At 42.4% G+C, this 23,266-nt stretch overlaps 3 protein-coding genes across 5 annotated transcripts; 2 read left to right on the top strand and 1 right to left on the bottom strand.

The window, feature by feature from the left end:
- Window positions 1-52: 52 nt before the first annotated feature.
- Window positions 53-5,495, top strand: LOC102236697. The gene is made up of 9 exons (XM_023339886.1): window positions 53-249; window positions 363-426; window positions 658-713; window positions 807-840; window positions 929-951; window positions 1,036-1,099; window positions 1,436-2,956; window positions 4,815-4,854; window positions 4,933-5,495. The coding sequence occupies exons 1-9, from the start codon at window positions 172-174 to the stop codon at window positions 4,943-4,945; spliced, it is 1,893 nt and encodes a 630-aa protein (XP_023195654.1). The 5' UTR covers window positions 53-171; the 3' UTR covers window positions 4,946-5,495.
- ppat (phosphoribosyl pyrophosphate amidotransferase) lies at window positions 5,190-17,591 on the bottom strand. The gene is made up of 11 exons (XM_005813263.2): window positions 17,444-17,591; window positions 10,797-10,863; window positions 10,410-10,616; window positions 9,073-9,185; window positions 8,845-8,990; window positions 8,489-8,561; window positions 8,253-8,404; window positions 7,846-7,973; window positions 7,545-7,766; window positions 6,322-6,442; window positions 5,190-5,831 (listed from the first exon to the last, which is right to left on the bottom strand). The coding sequence occupies exons 1-11, from the start codon at window positions 17,569-17,571 to the stop codon at window positions 5,674-5,676; spliced, it is 1,515 nt and encodes a 504-aa protein (XP_005813320.1). The 5' UTR covers window positions 17,572-17,591; the 3' UTR covers window positions 5,190-5,673.
- On the top strand, window positions 11,295-22,318 carry LOC102236450 (phosphoribosylaminoimidazole carboxylase and phosphoribosylaminoimidazolesuccinocarboxamide synthase). 3 transcript variants are annotated; one of them, XM_023339884.1, is made up of 15 exons: window positions 11,295-11,690; window positions 12,365-12,862; window positions 12,937-12,996; window positions 14,085-14,675; window positions 15,646-15,723; window positions 15,963-16,111; window positions 18,175-18,214; window positions 18,299-18,496; window positions 19,975-20,153; window positions 20,232-20,411; window positions 20,490-20,603; window positions 20,691-20,774; window positions 21,496-21,676; window positions 21,768-21,926; window positions 22,028-22,318. In XM_023339884.1, exons 1-15 carry the CDS (start codon window positions 11,330-11,332, stop codon window positions 22,192-22,194), a joined length of 3,039 nt encoding a protein of 1,012 aa, XP_023195652.1. In that variant the 5' UTR covers window positions 11,295-11,329; the 3' UTR covers window positions 22,195-22,318. The 3 variants fall into 3 exon arrangements, with proteins under 3 accessions (XP_023195652.1, XP_023195653.1, XP_005813329.1); XM_023339885.1 differs by lacking the exons at window positions 11,295-11,690; window positions 12,365-12,862; window positions 12,937-12,996; ... (1 more) ...; window positions 15,646-15,723; window positions 15,963-16,111 and adding an exon at window positions 17,647-17,724 and having other exon boundaries at window positions 22,028-22,310; XM_005813272.2 differs by lacking the exons at window positions 11,295-11,690; window positions 12,365-12,862; window positions 12,937-12,996; ... (1 more) ...; window positions 15,646-15,723; window positions 15,963-16,111 and adding an exon at window positions 17,691-17,782 and having other exon boundaries at window positions 22,028-22,307.
- The last annotated feature ends 948 nt before the right edge of the window (window positions 22,319-23,266 follow it).

Here is a 23,266-nt window from a genome sequence, read left to right as displayed (position 1 = left end):
TCCATACCAGTAGGTGGCAGTAATATACCGCCTACCGCATCTAACACCCAGAGAGAGGAGGAAGAAGAAGAAAATCAAATTTATAGCGCCTTTCTCCTTTTCTCGGCTATTGCCTGCAACATTTTCATTTATTCTTTAAGCTTCCAGAAGGACGCGCTTTTGACAGGCAGTATGGCGCAATCTCTGCGAAATATGCTAGAAGCAAACACCGCCAGGTTTAAGAGGTCTCTGGACCGAATCGCTGAAAAGGTATGTTGGCGGAACAAGCTGATTTCTTTTTTTTTTTTTTTTTTTACCATCAGTTAACTTCTAAACATCGCAGCAGAGGTGATGTTCGCTAATATTGACCTTTCTTTAAACAGTATTCAAAAGTCAAGGATAAAGACGACGTGCAAGAGGTCGATATAAAAAAAATTGGACTAAGAAGTAAGTGAACTCTCATGTTTTGCCTTCCACCGTCTGGATTTTCATTTAAACATGTTCATTTTGAAGCCACCCACTGGTGACTTACTGGTATTGCACGTCAGCTAAAACTTTTAAATTGCTTACGACGTTGCACAGACTACGTTAAAAATTGGCAAATCGCTGTAAGAATGATTTACTGCTAATAGAATTTTATTAACTCTGTTTTTGTTTTGTTTTCTTGCCATTGTGCAGCTCTTTCAAAGTATTTCGCAGAGTCCAGAGACCACTTCGAAAAGTCAGCGTCACAGGTTTGTTATTTAGTCACTCGTTAAATAAATGCATGAGGTGAGTTTATTAAAGCTAATTATAAAATCTGAATTCTACATGCATCCCCTCCTTAGAGCCAGCTAGATGTAAGCGATTGCTCCTTAAACTGTAAGTATACGTACCCCAATATGAAACCAGTAAATATATTTTTTTTATTTTCTGTGGTTTGTATTAACTTTTTTTTCTTTCTTTGTAGCAAGTGTCACAGCACATTCTCAGGTAAACATAATGGGGTAAATAGTTGATACTTAAGCTGAAAATATCTGCTATGGCTTAATTTAAAAAGTATGTTTTTCTTAACAGTTAAATTTGTCATGTAAAGCTGATGAAGTGAAGGACTGCAGTGAACACGCTAATGAGGATAGCGGTAAGGAGACGAAAAGTCACCACAGTTTAAGAAATACAGTGCATTGTTGAAGTGTTAATATCTGGAGAATTAGCCTTTTTCCCCCCAGATTACTCATAATAATCATCGATTACTAAAACAATCATTAGTTTCAGGGTTAGTTGAATAATTTTTCTTCCACTTTACAATAATGCACAGCTTTCTCTTGGTCTATCTTATAAAATCCCAACAAAATACTTTGAAGTTTGTGGTTGGAATTTAATTACCCATGCAGAAGTTTAAAAAGTATGAATGTTTTCTAAAGTACGGACGCTCTATTGTTCTAACGTAATGTTTGGTTTCTGTACTAACCTCCAGCAGAGGGAACTCTCAAGTCATTGGATGAGACATGGAGGAGCCTGTCGGAGAGCGAGCTCCTGCCAGAGGACCAAGACGAAGAGCTGCAGATGTCTCTGAGCAGTCGGTCCAACACCCTGGCCGAGCTCTACCCAACGATGGTTAGTCGGATAGAAAGAGCCTGGCATCGACAGGCCATCTGCACGACGGCCAGCTCCGTGCTGAGGCGGTACCGCCGGTGGAGGCAGCAGTCGAGGAGATTCAACACCACCTTTAACATCACAGCGAGACCCAATGACACCCACCTGAAACTGTCGGCCAGAAAGAGGCTTCTCGGAGGCTACCGCCGGTGCAGGCAGCAGTCTAGGAGACTCAACACCACCTTTGACATCACAGCGAGACCCAATGACACCCACCTGAAACCGTCTGCCAGCAAGAGGCTTCTCGGAGAGGACTCGGGCAGACCTGCAGAGGGGATGTGGACCGAGACGATACCTTGTCCTGTCCCCTTGACACTGGGGAACCTGCGTAATGGACGACAGTCTCCTGGCAGGGACAGGGGATTGCTGATCGGGGACACCCCACATTCCATCAGGCTAATACACTTCTCTGACACCGCTAAACCACAAGAGATGTCGTTGAACAAGACTTTCACTGTGTCTGAGTATTCCCCTCGTAAACAAACCCACCTTGCTGATCAGATCCCCATCAATGCCAAATCATCCCCAGATTCGTTCTTCAGACTTAGGAGACTTTCCGTTTCTTCAGACGGACCAGAGGTCTCAGCAGCAGAAACTCTCTCTGTGCCAGAGAGGCCCGATATCTACAGAACCCCTGCCAAGGAAAGAACAGCTAGTGCCCTCTGTCGGTCTCCTCTTGCATTTTCCAGAAGAAAATACGACGAGGATTGGTCAAGAGAACCGATGAAGCCTAGATCACTTTCCCCTTCCATGTCTTCTCCTTCCAAGAGGCCTGTTGTGCTGGTGAAGATTTTTGATCCCCAAGACTCCACTCAGTCACCCCGGCAACGGCCCGTCTTGCCTCCGCCGGCCCGGGCAGAGACTAGCCACCGCAGGTTCAGACGGAACCTCTCCTACGACTCTTCTCTGCCAGGCCGCGCCTACCAATCGCCAAAGAAAGTCGAGGACGACTACCTGAGGGTTTACCACAAGTTTGTGTGCCAGAGAAAATCGGCTCCCTTCGACGCCCTTCCTTGCCATCTGTATGGCAGAAGCTTTGAGGCCGAGAGGACCGCGTCCTTCACGTCGTTGGCAGCACTCGCCTTGTCGCCCCACCGCGCCATCCTGAGGAAGCGCCACAGGGAGCAGAGGTGTGACGGCCACCCGCAGTCCAAACGCCTCAGGTACGAGAACTACGCCTACTCCCCGGGGTCCAAGCGTCACAGCGATGAGATGCTCAGACGCTGCCAGTCGCCCAAACCCAGCGCCGTCCCTTACAGCCCCTGTAAACACAGATCCCAGGATTCTACAGCATACCTGGAGGCCTGGATGGACCGGCACCAGCCTCTCTTCTCTTCTCCGGGTAAGCCCCAGTTGGGAACCAACAGGTTATACAGGCACAGTAAATCTGAAAGCTTTGGCTGGTGTTTAACTTTTATTAAAAACAGTTCTTTTGTTTTTGCATAAAATTGTCACTATATTGTGACAGTATGAGGCAGATGATCTTAAAAATTTAGTTCCTCGGGTTTTTCCCAGTGTTATTTGCAGAAATGTATCGCTCTGTCATAAACAACCAAACAACAGAGAGGAGGGTCCTAGTGCTGTTAATCACCCTCATGTACGCATTCCTCACACCCCACCTCCTTGTTATCTGACACTACAGCTTCTCCCCATCAGCAGAGTCAGCCAGGAATGCTAAAGCTGGTTAGCATAGAAACTGATGACAACAGATTAGGTTTTCTGTAACGGTGAGTTGTTTCTCTGCCAGAAGGACATTGAGCAGCATGTACACAAAGTTGATTGACAGTGTTTTCCTGGCTTTGACTGGGAGATGTGCTTTTCTGCAATGAGCGGTGAGAAGGGACTTAGGATCTTTTTTTTTTACAGATTAACTGTTTTATATCATACTGTCACGACATGGTGAAATTTTTAGCAAATATGTAAAAAAAAATTTTTTTATATAAAAGTGAAGTACTCCAGCTTTAACTCATTAAATGACTGAAACTTAATTCATTAAACATTTTTTTTATGAATGTGGCTTACAGCTGATGGAAACTTGAAACTTGCATAAGACTCAATAATAAATTTTAACACATATACTCCCCAAAAGGAGAGTAAGCCACAAAAGATCATTCATGCTAAAGAACCTGGCTTCAAATATAAAAAGGGAAGCTTACCTGGCTAAGGAGGTAAAGAGCTGATCTGTTCAGTGGTTCGAAATCCCCATTCAAATTAAATTTTATGTTTCAAGTCCAAAGTCAGTGCAGCCATCTCAATGAGATTTTAGAGCATTTCCTGCTGCTGACAGTTTTCCGTTGCTGTGAGCCATAACAAAACATCAACAGACATTTGAAGCAAGTCAGTCAACAATGAATCTGAAGTACCGTATTTTCCGCACTATAAGGCGCACCTAAAAACCTTCAATTTTCTCAAAAGCCGAGAGTGCGCCTTATAATCCGGTGCGCCTTATATATGGACCAATATTGAGCCACAACAGGTCTCGCAACTACGGTAAGCAGCCGCCGACTTCATTTTCCCCCGTAGAAGAAGCAGCGCGCGGTGCAAGCTGGGTTTTGTGTAAAGACCCCAAAATGGCTCCAATTAAGAGACACGCTTACGACGCAGAGTTTAAGCTCAAGGCGATCAGTCACGCAGTAGAACATGGGAATAGAGCAGCAGCCAGAGAATTTAACATGAACGAATCAATGGTGCGGAAGTGGATATATATTGTGATTGCACTAACGTTTGATTTACCGTAACAGTATCAGACTGTTTTTTACGTGTTTATTGAATCAAGGAAAAGTTCCCCACCACTATATGTTACACCTTGCTGTTGTTAAAAGATAAACTGTGTCACAAAAATACCACGTCACTTACTTTACCTCAGGGAAAATAATAAAACAGCTGTTCATTCATTTTGGGAATGAACAGAGTTGTCAGAACGCTGGTTTGTAATCTATTAATAAAGTTTGACTGACCTATCTGACTATTTTGTTGACATTCCCTTTAGCGCAGTTCCATCTAATGGATGCATAACGTAACCCCAGCCTCTACTGTAGCATCTATTCTATGCGCCTTATATATGAAAAAAGTTTAAAATAGGCCATTCATTGAAGGTGCGCCTTATAATGCGGAAAATACGGTAACCAACAGATTCACTTGGTTCTCTAAACTGTGATGCACCTGTAAGTGTTGAAATCACTTTTTCTGCCTCTCAACAGGTCGACTTGAGAATGATGCATGTGATGGTTTCTCTCCCAGGTGACTTTAGTCCTTTGCAGATGTTCAGCTTTTCCTTCATCTTTACATCTTTAATCACCAGCTTTGCTTTTTCAACAGAAACTGGAGATAAATCGAGATGAACAAGTAACTACAGTTGGTCCTGTGCAGAAGAGCCGTTTTAGAGTGGATGTAGTGTGGCTTTTATAGCAGTCTGTTCTTGTTGGATCATAGCTGAATCTAAAGCGTTCTGAATCCTTATTGCTAATTGATTATTACATATAAAGCATATATTGTTAATCTCATTGTACTTGTTTTTATCTTTGCCTTTATTAAAGTTTCATAAAATATCAACTTGGCAAAAAGAATAAATTCAATTTAAAGACATTGGGTAAGAGTTTAATATTTTTGGTCTCCAGTTGTGTTTCTTGCACATTTTAATGTTCTGATATGAAAATGCTTGGAATACAAAGTTTTTTTCTAAACACATTTGATGTTTAAACATACAAAGGAAACAAATATACATAGTTATTAGTGTGCTTAGAAAATTAATCACACATCCATTGATTTAGGAAAAAAAGTAGTGTAAAGCTCAACCAAAAGCAGCATTTTGTCGCCTTCCTAAAATAGTGGTGAGTCTTTTTTTTTTTTAACCAAAAGATGATTTAGAAAAAAAAAAAAAAGAAATCACTTCGCAAAAAATTACTTAGACCATTATTTTAGGAAGGTGACGATTTTTAAACAGTTTAAAGTTGCGAGCAGAGACTGCAGAAATGCCTGCACCATAGTTGTGGAACAGTTTCTTTACTTCAGATGGCAGGACTGAGTCCCTCCACTATGCAGCTGCTGCTACTGTCCCAGTTACCACTCGAGTTCTACTGGATATTTCCCAGTTAGACAGGCGGTACAGTGGCCTACTTCCTTGTAGGAGCTGACATTCTCCTTCTGGAAGGAGGAGATTCCCTCCTGGACAGCAGAGACGAGTCCCTCCACGGTCAGATACTCGACGCTGTCGGCGCCTGAGCAGCAGAACGAGCACAAGCAGAGACAAACATTTAAACATGTTCATGTATTGTTTAAAAACAAACATATACCGTATATATAGTACAGACCAAAAGTTTGGACACACCTTTTAATTCAATGAGTTTCCTTTATTTTCATGACTATTGACATTGTAGATTCACACTGAAGGCATCAAAACTATGAATAACACATGTGGAAATATGCACTAAACAAAAAAGTGTAAAACAACTGAAAATACCCCTTATATTCTAGTTTCTTCAAAGTAGCAACCTTTTGCTGTGATTACTGCTTTGCACACACTCTGCATTTTCTTGATGAGCTTCAAGAGGTTGTCACCTGAAATGGTTTTCACTTCATAGGTCAACCTGCCCTGTCAGGTTAATAAGTGGGATTTCTTGCCTTATAAATAGTCATGAAAATAAAGAAAACCCATTGAATTAGAAGGTGTGTCCAAACTTTTGGTCTGTACTGTATATAAAGCCTTACCAATATAACCAGCAATGTCCTTAAACTCTGGCTTGTTGGCGATGAGCTCCTCTTTGGTTGGGATGTTGATGCCCATGTAGCAGGGGAACTTGATGGGTGGAGACGCCACCCTGATGTGAACCTGCACAACCAAGGGTCTTCAATCACTCTCACGGTTTTGTTTATATCAAGCATTAAACACTGAAGTTTACACAAAAGTAGTGAGTACTATTTTTATTAGTGATTTTTTTTTTACTTCGAACTTAAATTATCTGTTAAATTCTAGTTATAAAACATGACATTCTTTGTGTATTGCCGTCTATAGAATGAGACGTCATGTCTCAGACTGACTGCACAGAAAGGGTAAAAAAAAAAAAAATTGCCTTCTTTTAAAACAGAGATCAATTTGTGTGATTTTAGTGGAATTGAACAAATTTCTTCTCCTGTGGCACTGCTACAGCCTTTCCCATCAGCAGATCCTGTTGTGAATGCTAGGCTGGTTAGCATAGCCAGCGATGGCAGTAGAGAAACAGAGGGTCTTCACACTTAAATTCAGTGAGTTCAGATTTAGACATTTAAAATGTCTTCAATTATTGGCTTATTGTAGTTTCTTTAGGGAATTAAAGAAAACTATTCTTTGCAATCATCAAGATATCAGCTGCCTTTGTCAGGTGTGTATTTAGCAAAGTTTATTTACCTTAAAATTGTTTACAACACAAGTATAAAAGCACTAACATCATACTGAGCTAAAAAACAAAAATGTGGATAAAAATATCCACACTTTAACTTGCTTATGTCATTTTATTATATTTTATTTATTTATTTCACAACTTTAAAAAGGTCTTAAAAAGAGAGCGTCAATAAAACAAATAGAAACTACAATAATAGAGACAAGCTGGTAACACTTCACTGCATACATCTCCACAGAGCTAGCATTAGCTGCAAATGTCAGACCAAAATAAATAGAATAAAAACTAAACAAACACTATAACCCAGGGGTGCCCAAAGTCGGCCCTTGAGGGCCGGCACCTGCACGTTTTAGTTCTCTCCCTGGTGGTACCAACAACCTTTTCAGCAGGTCAGTGCTCTTCTTAGGCCTTCTAACGAACCGTCATTGGATCCAGGTGCGTTAAACCAGAGAGAACTAAAACATGCAGGATGCCGGCCCTCGAGGACCCACTTTAGGGACCCCTGCACTAATCTGCATCACACCCTAAAAGTTTCTCCAACTACAGGAAACCAACCTCTGTCGCTCCAGCTTCCCGCAGCAGCTTGATGATGGGGGAGATGGTGTTGCCCCTGACGATGGAGTCATCAATAAGCACCACTCGTTTCCCTGCGAAGTTGTCGGTCAGCACCCCAAACTTCTTGGCCACTCCCAACTGCCTCAGGCGGGTATTTGGCTGAATAAACGTTCTTCCCACGTAGCGGTTCTTGCACAGAACCTCCGTGTACGGGAGGCCAGACTGGGAGAAGGACGACAGGGAAATGTTATTGTGAGTGTTGACGTTTTTCCATCTTTGAGCAGATGAGTAGAGGACTGACCTGCTGAGCGTAGCCCAGAGCAGCAGGGGTGGCGGACTCCGGCACCGTGCTGACCAGGTCTACGTCTGTCGGAGCTTCGATGGCTAACTGGCGGCCGCAGCGCTGCCTCACGGTATACACCATCTGCCCTGCGGTGCGGTAATGTCCGGTCACTATACAGCGGCTGCGTTTTCATTACAAATGTGCGCAAAAGGTTTTCGATATTCCGCTAATGTTGACAAAACTCAATTTCGCAATTGCGACGTTTCCATTGAAAACGCAATTAAAATCACATGAATAAGTTTGTTCACGCAATAGGTCATTAAAAAAAAAAAACATACCGCATCATCATCTTCCTACCACTTCCTGTCTTCTTCCAATTTATGCAATTATATGCGGCTTAATGATTAATACAGAAATATTCATACCTTCAAAAATGGAGTCTGGTCTGGCAAAATAAACGTATTCAAAGATGCAGAAGGCGGGCAGGTCTCCTTCAGGGCGAGGAATGACGCTTAGAGATTTCACTCCAAACCTGGATATCTGAACTATTTCTCCTGGTAAGACCTCCCTGTAATACCTGAGATGGACGTGGCAATGTTAGAAACTAATACAGACTAGAGTTATGGACATGTGGAGAAACATTAAAAGCAACAAAGATTACTTTGCTCCGATGGACTGGAAGCTGCAGGACTCTGATGACACAACCCATCCCTCAGTGTCCTCTTCTCCTGCACCTAACCAGGGAGCAAAGAGTCACGTTAATCATCCACTAGCAGCGATCTGACCTCTGACAAAATCATATCCCAGGGAGCTGAGCCTCTTGTGAGGCTCCCTGTTTGTAAGAAAATGAGTTCAGAGGGGAAAATCGTGGACACCAGGAATGAAATGCGGATCCAATGTCTTTATTAGAGATCTTCATCTGGTTTCCCATCAGCCTGGACTAAACTTTCACTTCTCCTAGTTTCACAACACAATTAGAGTAATATTCTAAACAAGTGAAAATTAAACAGCAAATACCTGGACTGTGGAGCCTAGAGATGGGAACAAGCCTTCCTATGGATAGGGGCCGGTTCCCGTACGGGTCACGCACCGCGTAGATGACATCTTTGAACATGATTAGCAGCGAATAAGAGGTGGGTGTTTCTGTCATGAGGTTTTTAATTCTGCAGTAGAAGGAAACTAAAAATTAGGTAAAGAAATAATGCGAGGAGGTGCATTTTCGCAGCGTCCAGAGTTGGTAGTCACCTGGCAACCCAGTCAGGGGTGTCCAGCTCCTCCATGGGCGGAGTCAGCGCCAGCAGCTGGGTGATGAGCTCGCTGTCTGAGCCGGTGGAGAGACCGACTCCATGGCGCATTACCTGCACCACAAGTTAAGGCTAGGAGCATTAGACGCAAAACGTGCTCAAAGCTGCTGTTCTGATAGGCGTTAAAGGGGCAGTATTATATATTTTTCAGGTACATAGAATCACAATCAAGTATGTTACCTTCAGTTGTTATAAAAATGCTACATATATAAAACAAGATTTAAAAGAAATTTTACTTTGTAATTTAATGCCGTGAAATTGGGCCTCTGTCTCCTTAAGAAACTCCTGCTCCTTATGAAACTCCGCCTCCAAGATGTCATCACAACATGGCTCCTCTATTAACCCTTTAACAACGTTTTTGCCAGTGTTTCACTCAGAAGTGGCTCGAATAATGAGCTCAGTAGATGTGCAGTTTCACCCAGTGTCTGCTAATTGCTGCTGACTAGTCTGAAGGAGCTGAGTGGGGGAGCCGTGGGGCGGAGCTGCTCTGACACAGAAAGTCAAAAATACAAAAAAAAGCCCAGGAGCTTCATCTGTGAAGGCAGTGCTAGGTTCACCCAGGTGATTTGCACAGCTGAATGGTTGCCATGGGAGATTGAAAGACTTCTCAAAAATGCATGAAGAAATCAAAACAACACTTTAGGTTTTGATGACGTATAATATAACATGACATAAAGCTCAAAAACATTCATTTTACATTATACTGCCCACTGATTATTAATAAAACATAATCAGTGTTTTAACAAATGCTGATTATGTCAACTGGAGTTGACCAGCTCTCCATTGTGTGCCACGGCGATCCTGCTGTTTTCTATTCTATAAAGACTCGGCTTTATAGAATAGAATAAAGCCGAGTCTTCGTTCTATTCATTCTATAGACGGCAATACACAAAGAATGTCATGTTTTATAACTAGAATTTAACAGATAATTTAAGTTCGAAGTAAAAAAAAAAAATCACTAATAAAAATAGTACTCACTACTTCTGTGTAAATTTCAGTGTTTAATGACTGATATAAACAAAACCGTGAGAGTGATTGAAGACCCTTGGTTGTGCAGGTTCACATTCATAAACTTTATTGTTTATGAGTAAAGAGGAATTTGCTTGTTGTCAAACTAAAAACTTCATATCAGACTGGAGTCTCTGTGAATGCAGTGGCTACAAACAACTATCGAGCTGGAATAAAATCAGTAAATAAATAAAAAAATGAGAGAGAAAAATGTATTTATGCCTGAAGCATAAATACTAATCACAAATAACATATAATGCTCGTCCTCACCTTTTTCCTTAAGGCACGGGAGTTGACCAGCTCTCCATTGTGCGCCACGGCGATCCTGCCGTGCAGCGTGTCGACCACGAAGGGCTGGCAGTTCTGCAGCTCCGAGAACCCGGTCGTTGAGTAGCGCGTGTGGCAGATCCCAAGGTTCCCGTAGCGCAGTTGGAGCAGAGCCTCTGGTGCAAAAGCGGTGCTCACTAATCCCATGCCCTGAGAAATGCCGAGAGGGATCATTGTTTGAAATCAGATGATTCGAGTGAGAAATGGCCTCAAAACAAACCAGGAGAGGCCGGAGCGGCCATTAAGGTGATTCAGGGTGAAGTGTTGAGGTGTGAGGTGTGTGATCTGAGGGCACGTTTGATGCGTGTGTGAATTAAACAACTCGTTCACCTTGTGGCTCGTGTATGTAGGCGGACTGGCTCCATTGCTTGTGACAATCCCAGCACTTTCCTGACCTCTGAGGAAACAAAAACAAAATCGTCAATTTTGCTAAGATGGAGTCCTGATAAAAGATTCCATGGTCCAACAAACTCAGCTCTGATAATGCGCCTTGAGGCAGTTCAAACCGGTTTGATTTAAGCAATGAAGAAGAAAAGAGGAACCAGAGCTGGAGGAGGGGACACACACACACAAAGAAACAGAACAAAGGAGCTTCTCATTTGTGGAGCTGCCATTCATGGAGAGTCGTCTTGCTGCAGTTTCAGTCCATTTTACCAAGCTGCTTCTCAGATTACACTTGATCCCGCCCCCTCTGCACACAGCTTAAGCCAGTGGTGAGGCTGCTTTTCAGCACGTAGGCGTTGCTCTCAGGCTTAACCGCCTGGTTGCCTAGGGAACCGGGCAGCAGAGACAAAAAAAAAAAAAAAAAAAAGATAGAAAGGGGGGGCCGAGGAAACGAAAACGTTTCCAGGTCAGCTCGAAACATGGAGAGAGGAACAGAGAGACAAAGAGGGGCAGACGGGGAGGTGGTGGTGGAGGAGCACGGCTCGCCGGAGAGGCCATGGGGGGAAGCAGAGGTGCTGGCTCTCGTGTCAGTGTGGGATGAGGTTGGAGCTAAGCCCGGCGCAGAGAGCAGAGGCACGTTCGAGTTGATTTCAGAGCGGCTGAGGCGGCTCAGCGTTGCGCGCGGCTGGAGGGAGTGTCAGGCTAAAAGCAGGAGTCTGGGACTTCAGAGCAGGAGGGGTGACGCGGCGGCGGGCACGTCAGCCGGCTTTGCCCCGGGACTGGATGGAAGGCCGGTGGAGGCCATCTACATTTCCTCAGTCTCAGTGCCAATGAATGAAGGTAAATCTGGGGTTACCACAAACCGTAGCACTGCTTAAAACGTTCAGCTTTGCTTAAAGAGCAAGCATGTTATACAAGTTTTGTTTGTTTGTTTTTTTTGCCTGCTTGCTCCAAAAGCTGACTTATTTCCCCAATTCAAAAAAAAAGTTTTAACAAATGTAAAAGTAGAGATGCACTGATTTATTAAATTCTAGATCGGGTATCAGTGACAATGTGCTCGATATATAAGGGCTGATCTATTCAGTCTAATTCTATGCTTTTTGCTCATAGTTTTTTAGAATTCCTAGTTGCACTTTAAAGAAAGTTTGTTGCAGTTTATTTTTACATGTTTGACCAAGGTAGTCAACCTATTGTTTTTATTTATTTTACATTAGGCTGCTGTACTCCTAATTGTACTGACTGAACAAATTCAAAGTTGTGCCGTTTTTACTTGTTTGACCAAGCTTGGGAGGCTATTACTGTATTTAAATGTGCTGTACTGGTGCAGAGTTATCAAATATATTTGTAACTCAGTACATACGTATATGTTTATGTTTACAAAAAAGAAACGTTTTAAGTCAGTTCAGCACAAATTTTCTGTAGTGGTAGGCATAGGCCAAAACCAAACCTCAGATAGAGGCAATGAAAAAAGTGGATCGGTTCATCCCTAGATAGAAATGCCTGTGTGTCTGTAGGAATAAAGGCTAGAATGCATCCCAGTCTTCCTCTCACGCCAAACGTGACCGAAGAAGGCGGCCGCCACTGGACGGACGACGAGGTGCGGGCGCTGCTGTGCGTCTGGGCCGACCGCAGCGTCCGCGAGCGCCTGAAGAGCACGCTGCGCAACAAGTGCATCTTCCAAGAGATGGCCCGCCAGATGCAGAGGAAGTTCGGAGTGGTGCGCAACTGGAAGCAGTGTCGGACCAAATACAAGAACTTGAAGTACGACTACAAGACGGCGAAAAGTGCCCACGCTGCCGCGGGCAGCGGAGCCGGGGGCCCTGGAAGGTATATGAAGTTTTTTGAAGAGGTAGAAGCCATCTTGCTCAACCAGGGACTGGAGAATGGGACAGAGGAGATGCAAAAGAGACTATACAACGTAGACGCGACGGTGGGCCAGCTACAGACGGTGCCATGCAACACAAGATCCATCACGACGTCAGACAACGAGATCATCATTGAGATTGAAGATGGTGGGCGATTCTGATGGATTACACACCATACATTTGAATTCAGGAAAATTAATTTTTCTATATTATATTTTCAGACGACAACAGTGATGATTATGATATTGATGGAGACATAGAAGCACAATGGAGAGGCACAGGTATGATATAATGTTTCAATCTCATTCACTGTGTAACATATGGAAAATGTTTATTTCTGACCTCTTCACATTACCTAAAGGTTTTATCCATTCATTTACCCAACAGCCATCCATCTTTGTTCAAAATCCAACATCTACTTGTGTGCTAAATCCAACCGTTTGCTCATTTGTATATTCATTCATCCATTTTTCTCCATAATGTATTCATCTATGCCTATCAATTGTCTGTTTGTCCATTGAACATTTATCAATCAATGTTCATCCATTTCCATCGTCTGTTAATTAATCCATGCAATGGATCCATCCAGTGTCAATTTATCCATCCAACAACATTCCATCATCCATCTAAGACTGAAACAGTAAATTAGATTAATTGTGATGACTCGATTCTTGAAGTAATTGTCATCTAATTTAGTAAATTGATGATCATTAACTGGAGTATTCAGACTCTGCTACGAATGGAGTCAAAGCTGATGTTAAGCCAAAACTGTAAAATATATACAATTTGTATTTAAGATGAAATGCTTTCGTTTCTAAATATGTTTTAAAGAGGAAGGAGGTAAAACATAATTAACATATATAACTTCAGATTGAGTAAAAAAATAATAAAATCCCCTTTTAAGAACCTTTTGGTTTAATCAACAGATCAGCCCTGTTGTGTTGATGTTAAAGTATTTTTTTTGGTTCAGATGCATCCTTTCCTACAAATGACCAAACGTTCACTAAAGGAAATCTGTGATTGCATTTAGGCGATAAAATGTATATTCTATTGTTTTTAAAAAAAAGGAATTTGGGTGCTTATTTTCATTTTTTAAAATATTGTATAAAATAAGCTTAAGTGGTAATTAAAAAAACATTAATCAATTACTAAAATCATTGTTAGCTGCAGTGCTACATCCAGCCTCATTCATTATCCAGTTCCATATTCACAGCATCCCTTTGTATCTGCCATAAATTTTTGATTTATACAATGAAGTTGGGTAAAACCGACCAATAGTCCTCAAAAATGATGAAATTTTAACATAGCGAAATGTGCAAGAACTCTGGATCAAAGAGATTTTTACTACCTCTATTCTTCTGCACCACAGAGGCCCATTTGACACAAGCAGACTCCCCGAGCTCAGACCAGTTCCACGTGGTCACGGTGTCGGACACTGGCCGGAACTGGAGCGACCAGGAGGTGCAAGCTCTCATCCAGGTGTGGTCCGACGAGCGCGTGTGCAAGCAGCTGGAGAGCTCGACCAGAAAGAGGGACATCTTCGTCCAGATCTCCAACCGGCTCATGCAGCAAGGCATTGAGCGCGACTGGAAGCAGTGCCACACCAAGTACAAAAACCTCAAGTACCTCTACCGGTCCCTTCAGAGGAGCAAGACGGATGAAGCCGAGCGGAAGCGTCTCATGAGGTTTTATGATGAAGTGGACGCCATCATGACGCACGCCCCAAACGGCTCGCTATGCGGCAGGGGGGCTGCTGACGCCTCGCATTCGGGCCCACTCCCAGTCTTGCAAATCTGTGAGGAAAACTATCGGGTTGACGTTTGCTTAGCAAAGTCAAGCAGAGGAGCAGCAGTGGAGGAGAAAACTTGTCATAGTGATTCTGGCCTACTCACAGACACTGATGATCTGAAGCTGCGAGAAATCAGGGAGCATCAGTCGGATCAACATCACAACCCAAAGAGTGAGCTGGTCATAATTTGTCTAAATACTATTAACAGACCTTTAGTTCTTTAGCTAAACAAGAAAAAGGAACTTAAACCAACCATAAACACGAGGCAGCGCTTTACCCTCAATATCTTTATCTGTTTTAGAATAAAATGTCAGTACTGCATTGCTTTAATAAAGTAATGCGTTCTACACACTGACCCTTAAAATAGGATCGTAGGGTTTGGACTTTTGTCTACAAAGTAAAAGTCCAAACAATTTCTGAAGAAATGTAAACGGGGCCTGTCAAAGTGAACCGAATCTGAGATTGTAAAGAAGAATTAGGTTCAGTGGGTTTAATCACTCAAGCCTTAAAAAGTTTAAAACAACAAACAGTTTGTCTTTGTTAAATGTCATGAAAATGTACAGAATTAGCTAAAATGCTAAGGTTAACTAAAGTATTCCCTAAACTAGCATGTTGACCACCGGTGATGTTATCCATGTACAATGCAGACAACAGTGCACATGCTAAAGTAAGCTACAATGCTAAGCTTAGCTGAAATGTAGTCAATAGCATTTGGGGTATCAATAGCATGCTGACTGACACTGATTTACTCCATTCACTACATATAGTTTAGCTTTTATATCAAAATGAGCTAAAATGTTAATGTTATTAGGACTTTTCCTAGCATATTAACCTACAGTAACATATTCAATTGAGTAACAGTAGTGTAAAAGCTAAAATGTGCAAAAATGCTAATATTAACTTAAACTCTTCTATCATCACCATTTACTAATATTAACAACTTACTACCTTCATTATCGTAAGGTTAGCGAAAATGCTCACTTTGAGTATAAAGCTAATGTTAGCATGAGGTAGTAGTCCAAACATACTTAAACATTCACAGTATCAATATCCTGAAAAGCATGAAAACAAACTAGGTTAAAAAAAAGATTAAGCTGTCGAGTTTACTTCCTCACTGTTTTTTGCTACATGGTGTTTGCAGGCCCCTCTGAGAGTCTGGTGGGAAAAGACGTCAACTTTCCAGCAAACAGAGGAACGAAGAGAAAAGCTGTGGATCAAGGTCTGTAAAAATCCCTCCTTTCTCTCATCACTGAGCATGTCCCATGATGTCTCGAAATGAGCGAGGGCTCTGTCCCGCGATTTGCTAGAGGCTGATAAGATGAGGATATAATTGTAGCAACAAAGAAAAAACAACAACTAATAAAAGACACGCACAATGCCAGATTAGGTCGACTGTGACGCAAACTATGTTTGAAGGACAGTAATGACATCACAGCATGCCGATGTTTTTACTTTCAGACTCCACATACCAGAAACCAGCGAAACTACTGAATGCAGGCCGTGCTCAGGTGGAGGCACAGTGCAAAGAGGAGCAGGAGCATGTTCCCATAATAAAGATCAAATCCGTGTGCTCCATGGCCCACTCTAATCCACCCCCGAAAACACAGGTAATTGTTAGAAACCAGTGTCACCTACAGTAAAAAAACACAAAAAAAAACAACTTCTCAAGCGTTACAGGCTGATAATTTAATGGCAGCAAGTCAAACTTACTATGAAGCAGAGTTTTTTTATCCAATACATAGCACACCTTGGCTTTCTGTTTCTGTCACATAAAAGGGTTATATGTCACTTAGGTATAATAAATAAATAAAAAAGTCATTACAATTTCTTTAACATTTTATGTGTTAATCATGAGCTAATTTTTATTTTCTCTTCTTTTTGAAATTAAACCAAACCAAGTGGCCAAGATGTACTTAGAAACTTGTTAGAAATGAACTTATGACATTTTTTTTTAAAAAACTGAATTTCATCAATTAATTTATCAAACATAGACAAACCCTGCCAATCCTGCAGTTTTCTTTCTTTGTGTGAATTACATCACACATGTTGACCTTGTTGCATGAAATTAGGAAACTCTTTTGTAGAATAAATTTCAAATTGATAAATGTGAAGATTACCGTAAAAAAAAAACATGAGAAAAATGGAAAAGATGTGCTCAACACTGATCAGTTGCCTTATGTGATGTCACCAGAGGCAAGTGCACCTGGAAGTTTGTTTTTGGGAGGGTAGACTCCACATTGCTTAAATAGCGATTCACGGCAAAATAAAACTTTATATGTTGTACTGTATGCGAAAACCTAAATATAGGTTATTATTTATCTTGTATTATATACATATATAATCCATTCCCTAACATTCTTGTATAATCTGTATATTCTGTATAATCTGTGCATACAGCTCCCATATTTATATTTATACACAATGTCTATATCTCTTGCTATAACCCCTTATAGTCCATACATACATAGTCTTGTACATCTGTAAATAAATATTTATATCTCGTAGAGCACTTCTGGATAGATGCAAACTACATCTCGTTGCTTGTACTAGTGACAGTGCAATGACAATAAAGTTGAATTCTATTCTATTCTATTCTAAAGTGGCTTTAATGGCTTTTATAGAAAGAAGTCCGAGCAGTAACTTTAAATGTTTTACAGCACAAATTTCGCATAGTTTCTACTTAGAAATATTGAGCGGACTCAAAACGTCACACAGAAACTCCAACGCAAGTAATAGTAAATTTTAAATGTATGAAATGTTTACAGGTTTGAGTTAACTCAAGCTCATGACAAAAGAGTTCAGGCAACCGTGCCTGCATTATTATTATTATTATTTTCTCCTGAACTTGACACTGGAGAGAAGCCAGTCAAGAGAGAGCCATTAGCCAAAAAATTATAAGTTATCCGTCGTTACTCAAGGCAAACCTTCACGACGCTTACCTGTGCTGTAACGCCACCAGTCCCAGAGTGAGAACCTGAGCCACCTCTAGCTGGGTGGGCCACTCTCCGGCGGCCACGCAGCCGAAAACCCCGCACTCCTCCCCGATACCGGACTCCTCAAACTCCATGCTGGCCGCGGCGCTGCGAGTCCAACGGTTACCCCGTTAGCCCGAACGGACGGTCTCGTGCCCAATTGCCGCGGAACGAAGCAGCGTGCGCGTGCACGTACACCGTTGAGCGAACACGTGCTTTGTGTGACACAACGTGGCGAACAAAAACAGGTCAGATGACGCCGTTTTAACTCGCCATCACGAGCCCGAAACACTAATTCAATCAAGGGTAAGGGGAAAAAAAAAGGTTAAGACGGTTTTCACTGAAGAAACAAGACGTCCTAACTCTTAATGAATGAATAAAGCGGAATTTGATCACAAACACAGGTGTTTGTACTATCCCGCTTGGTCACTAGACCTGCTGTCTCGTGTTGATCTGGTTTTCGACAGATCGATTCTCTTATCGAACTTAAAAATTGTGGCACTCCAAAGTTTTTCTCCTTAAAATTATGTGTTGGAGCTTCCTGAACCCATGTGATTGCACAACGCTGCTGTGATTGGCTGAGGGAGTCTGTGGAAGGCTGTGATTGGCTGTCAGTGAACGTAAGCCGAGGCTGCTGCTGCATGCCTCCACGCCTCCCTGCTGCTGCCCCTGACAACTTTCTTTGGTTTGTACTCTAGGACAGTTTGGGACCGACCAACGCGATGGCTTCCAGCACAGGTACTGCACGAAAAATCAACTCATGCTTAAGTAATTAAACGCAACCTACTTGAGTTCTCTTCTCGCTGTTGTGCGTGATTTCAGAGTTGAACATCGGCCAGAAACTGAGTGAGGGGAAGACGAAGCAGATTTTCGAGCTGGTGGACCAGCCGGGACTGGTTCTGGTGCAGTCCAAAGACCAGATCACCGCTGGGAATGCAGCGAGGAAGGATCAGATGGAGGGCAAGGCTGCCATCGCCAATAAGACGACTTGCTGCGTGTTCAAACTTCTCCAGGAATCTGGTGAGGACTTGGTGACGTTTGTGAACCCAAAGGTGTTGGTGCTGCAGGTTGCAGCGTGAGCTGGTGCAGGTGTGTCACATTTGCCCTCAAGCAAGTTTCACACAAATTCCTCAAGATATTTTAGGGTTATGCCCATTATTCCTCCCACCTGCTCTCTGACAATATTATGGAAAACTAACTCATTTAGGACCCGTCGCCATAACAAATTTAGCTTGACGAGAAATTGTCACATAATTTATTGCAATACACGATAATATTGTTGTTTAGAGACCATTTTCAGGTAACATAATGGTGATGGCATAAGAATGCAAAGGCAGATTCTCCAAAATCAATAAAACTATAATGAACATTTAGCAATAGAACTTGAAGACATTTTATATACCTAAAATAAATAAATAAAATGAATTATGAAGTTTCTGTAGACTAAACTGTCTTATTCAAAAAAAGGGCTGGTTGAGACCAATGCACTGGACTAAAGAAACGACAAGTCATGCAAATGGAAAATTATTGATATTGTTTCAATTTTTCAAGCGATTTATTGCTTATTGCGATAACCTTAGTCTTATTAGCAGCTGAGTACTAATGGTTGACATGAATGCTGGTGTGATCCTGATTGGAAAGGCCAGAGATCAGTAAGGTGACCACTAAGGACACCTTACACCTGAGGTCAGGTGTTTGCTATCTGTAAAGACAAGGTACACCTATGAATGAATTTATCTCCAAATCGCTCGTTTTCTCTGCCTTTATGCAGAAGTAACTGGCTGATTTTCTGCCATGTGCCTCTTCAGTCTGGTGTGTGTAAATCAAGTGGCAGCCCGGGTCCGTCTTGTGACTTCCTTCTCATAATTCACCAGAACTTGGCCGGTCACGTTCTAATTAAGCAGAATTACATTGAGGGATGGGGCCTGTCTTCACACTGCTGACGGCTTTTTGAAGTTCTCTCTGTTTGAACAATCAGCCATTCAGTTCTTGAAATGACGATTGAGCCATTTTATTTTATCGTCTTTTGTTAACTACTCTGGAAAGGCTGGGAGTTTATTGGTGTATTTTATAAGGGATGAGTGGCAAATTAGATCTGCCCTAACCAAGCCACTCATCCCTTTGTTTTTGCCCATCCTTCCATCCATCTAAATAACAGATTTGGGATGGCCATTTGGAGCGAACCATTTGTACAGCCGTTCATTTGACATGCCCTTCCATCACTTTACACATTTGTTTGCTCGTATAGCTACTGATGTATCCAAGTTTTGTGCGTTGAAGGCAATACAAACGTGAATATTCTCTTCTGTTTAGTACTGTCACACTTGTGCTAAATTTGAAAAATACGCTCAAGAATGGACGGCTGTTTCCGAGTTTGAAAAAGGGTTGAATTTGGACATTAAAAAAATGTCTGGCACCCCTTCAAAAACCTGGAATGCATTTCTAAAGTCCAAGGCTGGAATTAGGCTCGAGTCTTAACACCTTGTCTTGTTTTGCAGGCATTAAGACTGCCTTTGTGCAGCAACATTCAGAGACGGCGTTCACCGCTGCCCACTGTGAGATGATTCCCATTGAGTGGGTGTGTCGCAGAGTGGCGACTGGGTCCTTTTTGAAGAGAAACCCGGGAGTCAAAGAGGGTTACCGCTTCACCCCACTGAAGATGGAGATGTTCTTCAAAGTAAGCGCGAAGGCTCACGATGATTGAAATCGGCCGTCCGTAAATGGGCGGGAGCTGAATGACTGTCGTTCTCTTTAGGACGACGCCAACAACGATCCTCAGTGGTCCGAGGAGCAGGTGCTGGCGGCCAAGTTCAGCCTGGCTGGGCTCACCGTTGGTCAGTGTGAGGTGGACATCATGAACCGCAGCACAGTGGCCATCTTTGAGATTCTAGAGAAGGCTTGGGCTACTCAGAACTGCACGCTGGTGGACATGAAGGCAGGTAGTCGCCCCTGCTGGTTATTTACTCTGCCCAACAACAGAACTTATTTTATTTTCCCATTTAAATCTTTGTAGATTGAGTTCGGTGTGAATGTTAAAACGCGGGAGGTTGTTCTCGCTGACGTCATCGACAACGACTCGTGGAGGCTCTGGCCGGCTGGGGATCGGAGCCAGCAGAAAGACAAGCAGGTCAGAAATTATAATCATCTTTATTGTATGATGATGTACTTTCAGGGAACTGTAAAGGCTAAAATGTTTTTGGGTTTTTCCTCCTAGGTGTATCGAGACCTGAAAGAAGTTACACCAGAAGCGATGCAGATGGTGAAGAGGAACTTTGAGTGGGTTTCTGAAAGGGTCCAGGTAGGATTTACTTGATATCAGTACCTGAGGAATGCTTTGGTTTAGTGCAGCAGATAGTTGAATATTTCGGCAAAAATGTTCACATGCTAGCCACTGAAAAAATTTAAGATGGTGGCAATTTTCCAAGATGGTCCCTGAGCAGATGAATAATTTTGGTGGCAAATTGTACATAATTGGACCCACAAATCATATTTACTGATAATGTTTTGATTTTTTTCAAGATGGCCACCATTGTCATCATGGGAAATGATGTTTACACTAAAATTTCCAACTAGGTGTTTAGTGTCAAATCATAGCCTACATATTTTGAGCAATACAAATGAACTCTTTTCTTTTTTTTTCTTTTCCCGGTGGACATTTTTCAAAATGGTTATAGTGGAGCATGTATATTTTCACTAAAACTGACAATGGTTATTGTCAGTGGTGGGCACAGCTAGCCACTGACATCCAAGTCATAAAAATAGGGAACAGTTTATGGCAATAATTGGTTTAAGAGTCAAATGGTGGCCATTTCAAAAACTGTCTGTCATTCTGAAATTCAAAAGGTTATTGGGGAAATATGAGAAAACATACCACCAGAAGGATGAGCATACAGATTGCTGTTCTTGTATCCACCCTTGGACAATTTTTACAGTATTCTGCACCACTAGTTGGTGTTCTCCTTCAACATTAACTCCTGCAGTGTGCTCATTGTGGGTATTGATCCCTGTGTTATCGGTAGCTCCTCCTGGAGCCCCAAGCCAGCGGCCGGGTGGTTGTTCTGATGGGCTCCACCTCTGACATGGCTCACTGTGAAAAAATCAAGAAGGCCTGCACCTCCTACGGACTCCCCTGCATCTTGAGGGTCACCTCTGCTCACAAAGGCCCAGATGAAACCCTCCGTATTAAAGCAGAATATGAAGGTATGCATTTCTTAAGATGAGAGGGCTAACTGAGTGGTGTTTTTGCCCCATCCCTCATCTCTTATGTGTGGGTTTTTTTTTTCACCCCTAGGTGACGGAGTTCCTACCATATTCGTGGCTGTAGCTGGCAGGAGTAACGGCCTGGGGCCGGTGATGTCTGGAAACACCGCTTATCCCGTCATCAACTGCCCCCCTCTCACTCCAGACTGGGGAGCGCAAGACGTTTGGTCATCCCTCCGTTTGCCGAGTGGTGAGCAGAGCGCTCGGCGTCCTGTTTGCTGTTCCATTAATGGGAGGCGGGTTGATCCGTCACAGCCGCTAAAGCTTTCTTGTCTTCCGTGTCCTCCACAGGCCTGGGCTGCTCCACGATCCTCGCTCCTGATGCCGCGGCTCAGTTTGCGGCGCAGATCATCGGCTTGAGCAACCACCTGGTGTGGTGCAAGATCAGGGCCTCCATGCTCAACACATGGGTGTCTCTGAAGCTTGCTGACCAAAAACTACAAGCTTGTAGCCTCTAAGTAGCTTAGACCGACTTGTGCCCTAAACCCATATCATGCCTTTGTCCTTTAACTGTAGATCTTCCTGAATCATTCCATTAAAACAAGAATGAATAAAATGCCCATTTATTTTGTCTGTTTAATCCATCATCTTCATCAGCAGAAAGTAAAATGCAGCATTATAAAGTTTTCAGGGTTTCCCCCAGTGTATTATAAGCCTGGTGGGCCACCAGGCTAAGTGTTGCTTATTTAAGTCTTTTTAAAATATTTGCGTCTCTTAAGACTTTATAGTTGGTGTTCAGGTGTTAATCGTCCAATCTTTCAATAATACATGATTATCAAGTGATATTTTCAAATTTCCTATCGACTTTAAACATTTTTTTAACTCAAAAACACGAGGGGCCGCTGGATGAATGACTGCCCTAGCGCCCAACCACCGGGCTTAGCAGGTTTTCTGGGGGAAACTTTGGGTTTTCAATTCTTTTTACTGGCGTCTGTCATTCCTGTCTGATGCTCACCGACCGTATTTTATAAATTCCACGTGGTTTTCATGTATATTAAAGTCGCCTGGTCACTTTGGAAAAGTCTGAGCTGTGTTGTTCAGACTGTCGTAAACAAATCAGATATTGGTCGAATAAGGGCAAAAAAATAAATAAAAATCCGATTTCAGTCACTTCAGGCCTACACATCAGCAGGTTCAAGATGTCCTGCGTAAGATGGCTCAGTGTCGGTTCCAAAAAGATGCATTACAGGTTCAGAACTTTCAAATGTTTCAGTGTTGTAAAAACACAATTCGTACGGGCCTACGAGCTTTATATAATGTACAATGTAAAAGATGCATTCATTGCAAAAATACTCTAAATCCTTGGCCACCCCCAAACCTTGCAGCCATGGGCTCCTGCCCCTGTAAGCCCTTTCTGAAGCCCAGCCCAGGTTCCCTCCATCTTTGTATTTATACAATTTCCAATTGTGGAAATATAAGCTACACCCATAAGATGTCCAAAGCTTGGGATATTATTTTAGAGTTTAACCTGCCCAAATGCTATAAGATTAAATTACTATTTATTTACTAATCAGGTGGTTTTCATTAGGA

The sequence above is a fragment of the Xiphophorus maculatus genome, chromosome 9, assembly GCF_002775205.1.
Source record: "Xiphophorus maculatus strain JP 163 A chromosome 9, X_maculatus-5.0-male, whole genome shotgun sequence".
In the NCBI taxonomy this organism is placed as follows: domain Eukaryota; kingdom Metazoa; phylum Chordata; class Actinopteri; order Cyprinodontiformes; family Poeciliidae; genus Xiphophorus; species Xiphophorus maculatus.
Note: the sequence above shows the minus strand (reverse complement) of the source record. Positions and strands in the feature narration are given on the sequence as shown.

What these genes read in the sequence shown, in the direction of transcription:
- ppat (XM_005813263.2), bottom strand. Translation starts at nt 17,571, where the DNA reads ATGGAGTTTGAGGAGTCCGGTATCGGGGAGGAGTGCGGGGTTTTCGGC. An exon ending in CTGGTGGCGTTACAGCACAG is followed by an intron (nt 10,864 to 17,443) that starts GTAAGCGTCGTG and finishes TTGTTTCCTCAG; the next exon opens with AGGTCAGGAAAGTGCTGGGA. An exon ending in ACCAGACTCCATTTTTGAAG is followed by an intron (nt 7,974 to 8,252) that starts GTATGAATATTT and finishes ACCGCACCGCAG; the next exon opens with GGCAGATGGTGTATACCGTG.
- LOC102236697 (XM_023339886.1), top strand. Translation starts at nt 172, where the DNA reads ATGGCGCAATCTCTGCGAAATATGCTAGAAGCAAACACCGCCAGGTTT. An exon ending in AAAAAAAATTGGACTAAGAA is followed by an intron (nt 427 to 657) that starts GTAAGTGAACTC and finishes GCCATTGTGCAG; the next exon opens with CTCTTTCAAAGTATTTCGCA. An exon ending in AAGCGATTGCTCCTTAAACT is followed by an intron (nt 841 to 928) that starts GTAAGTATACGT and finishes CTTTCTTTGTAG; the next exon opens with CAAGTGTCACAGCACATTCT.
- LOC102236450 (XM_023339884.1), top strand. Translation starts at nt 11,330, where the DNA reads ATGGAGAGAGGAACAGAGAGACAAAGAGGGGCAGACGGGGAGGTGGTG. An exon ending in GAGAAAAGCTGTGGATCAAG is followed by an intron (nt 15,724 to 15,962) that starts GTCTGTAAAAAT and finishes TTTTACTTTCAG; the next exon opens with ACTCCACATACCAGAAACCA. An exon ending in ATCCCTCCGTTTGCCGAGTG is followed by an intron (nt 21,927 to 22,027) that starts GTGAGCAGAGCG and finishes TGTCCTCCACAG; the next exon opens with GCCTGGGCTGCTCCACGATC.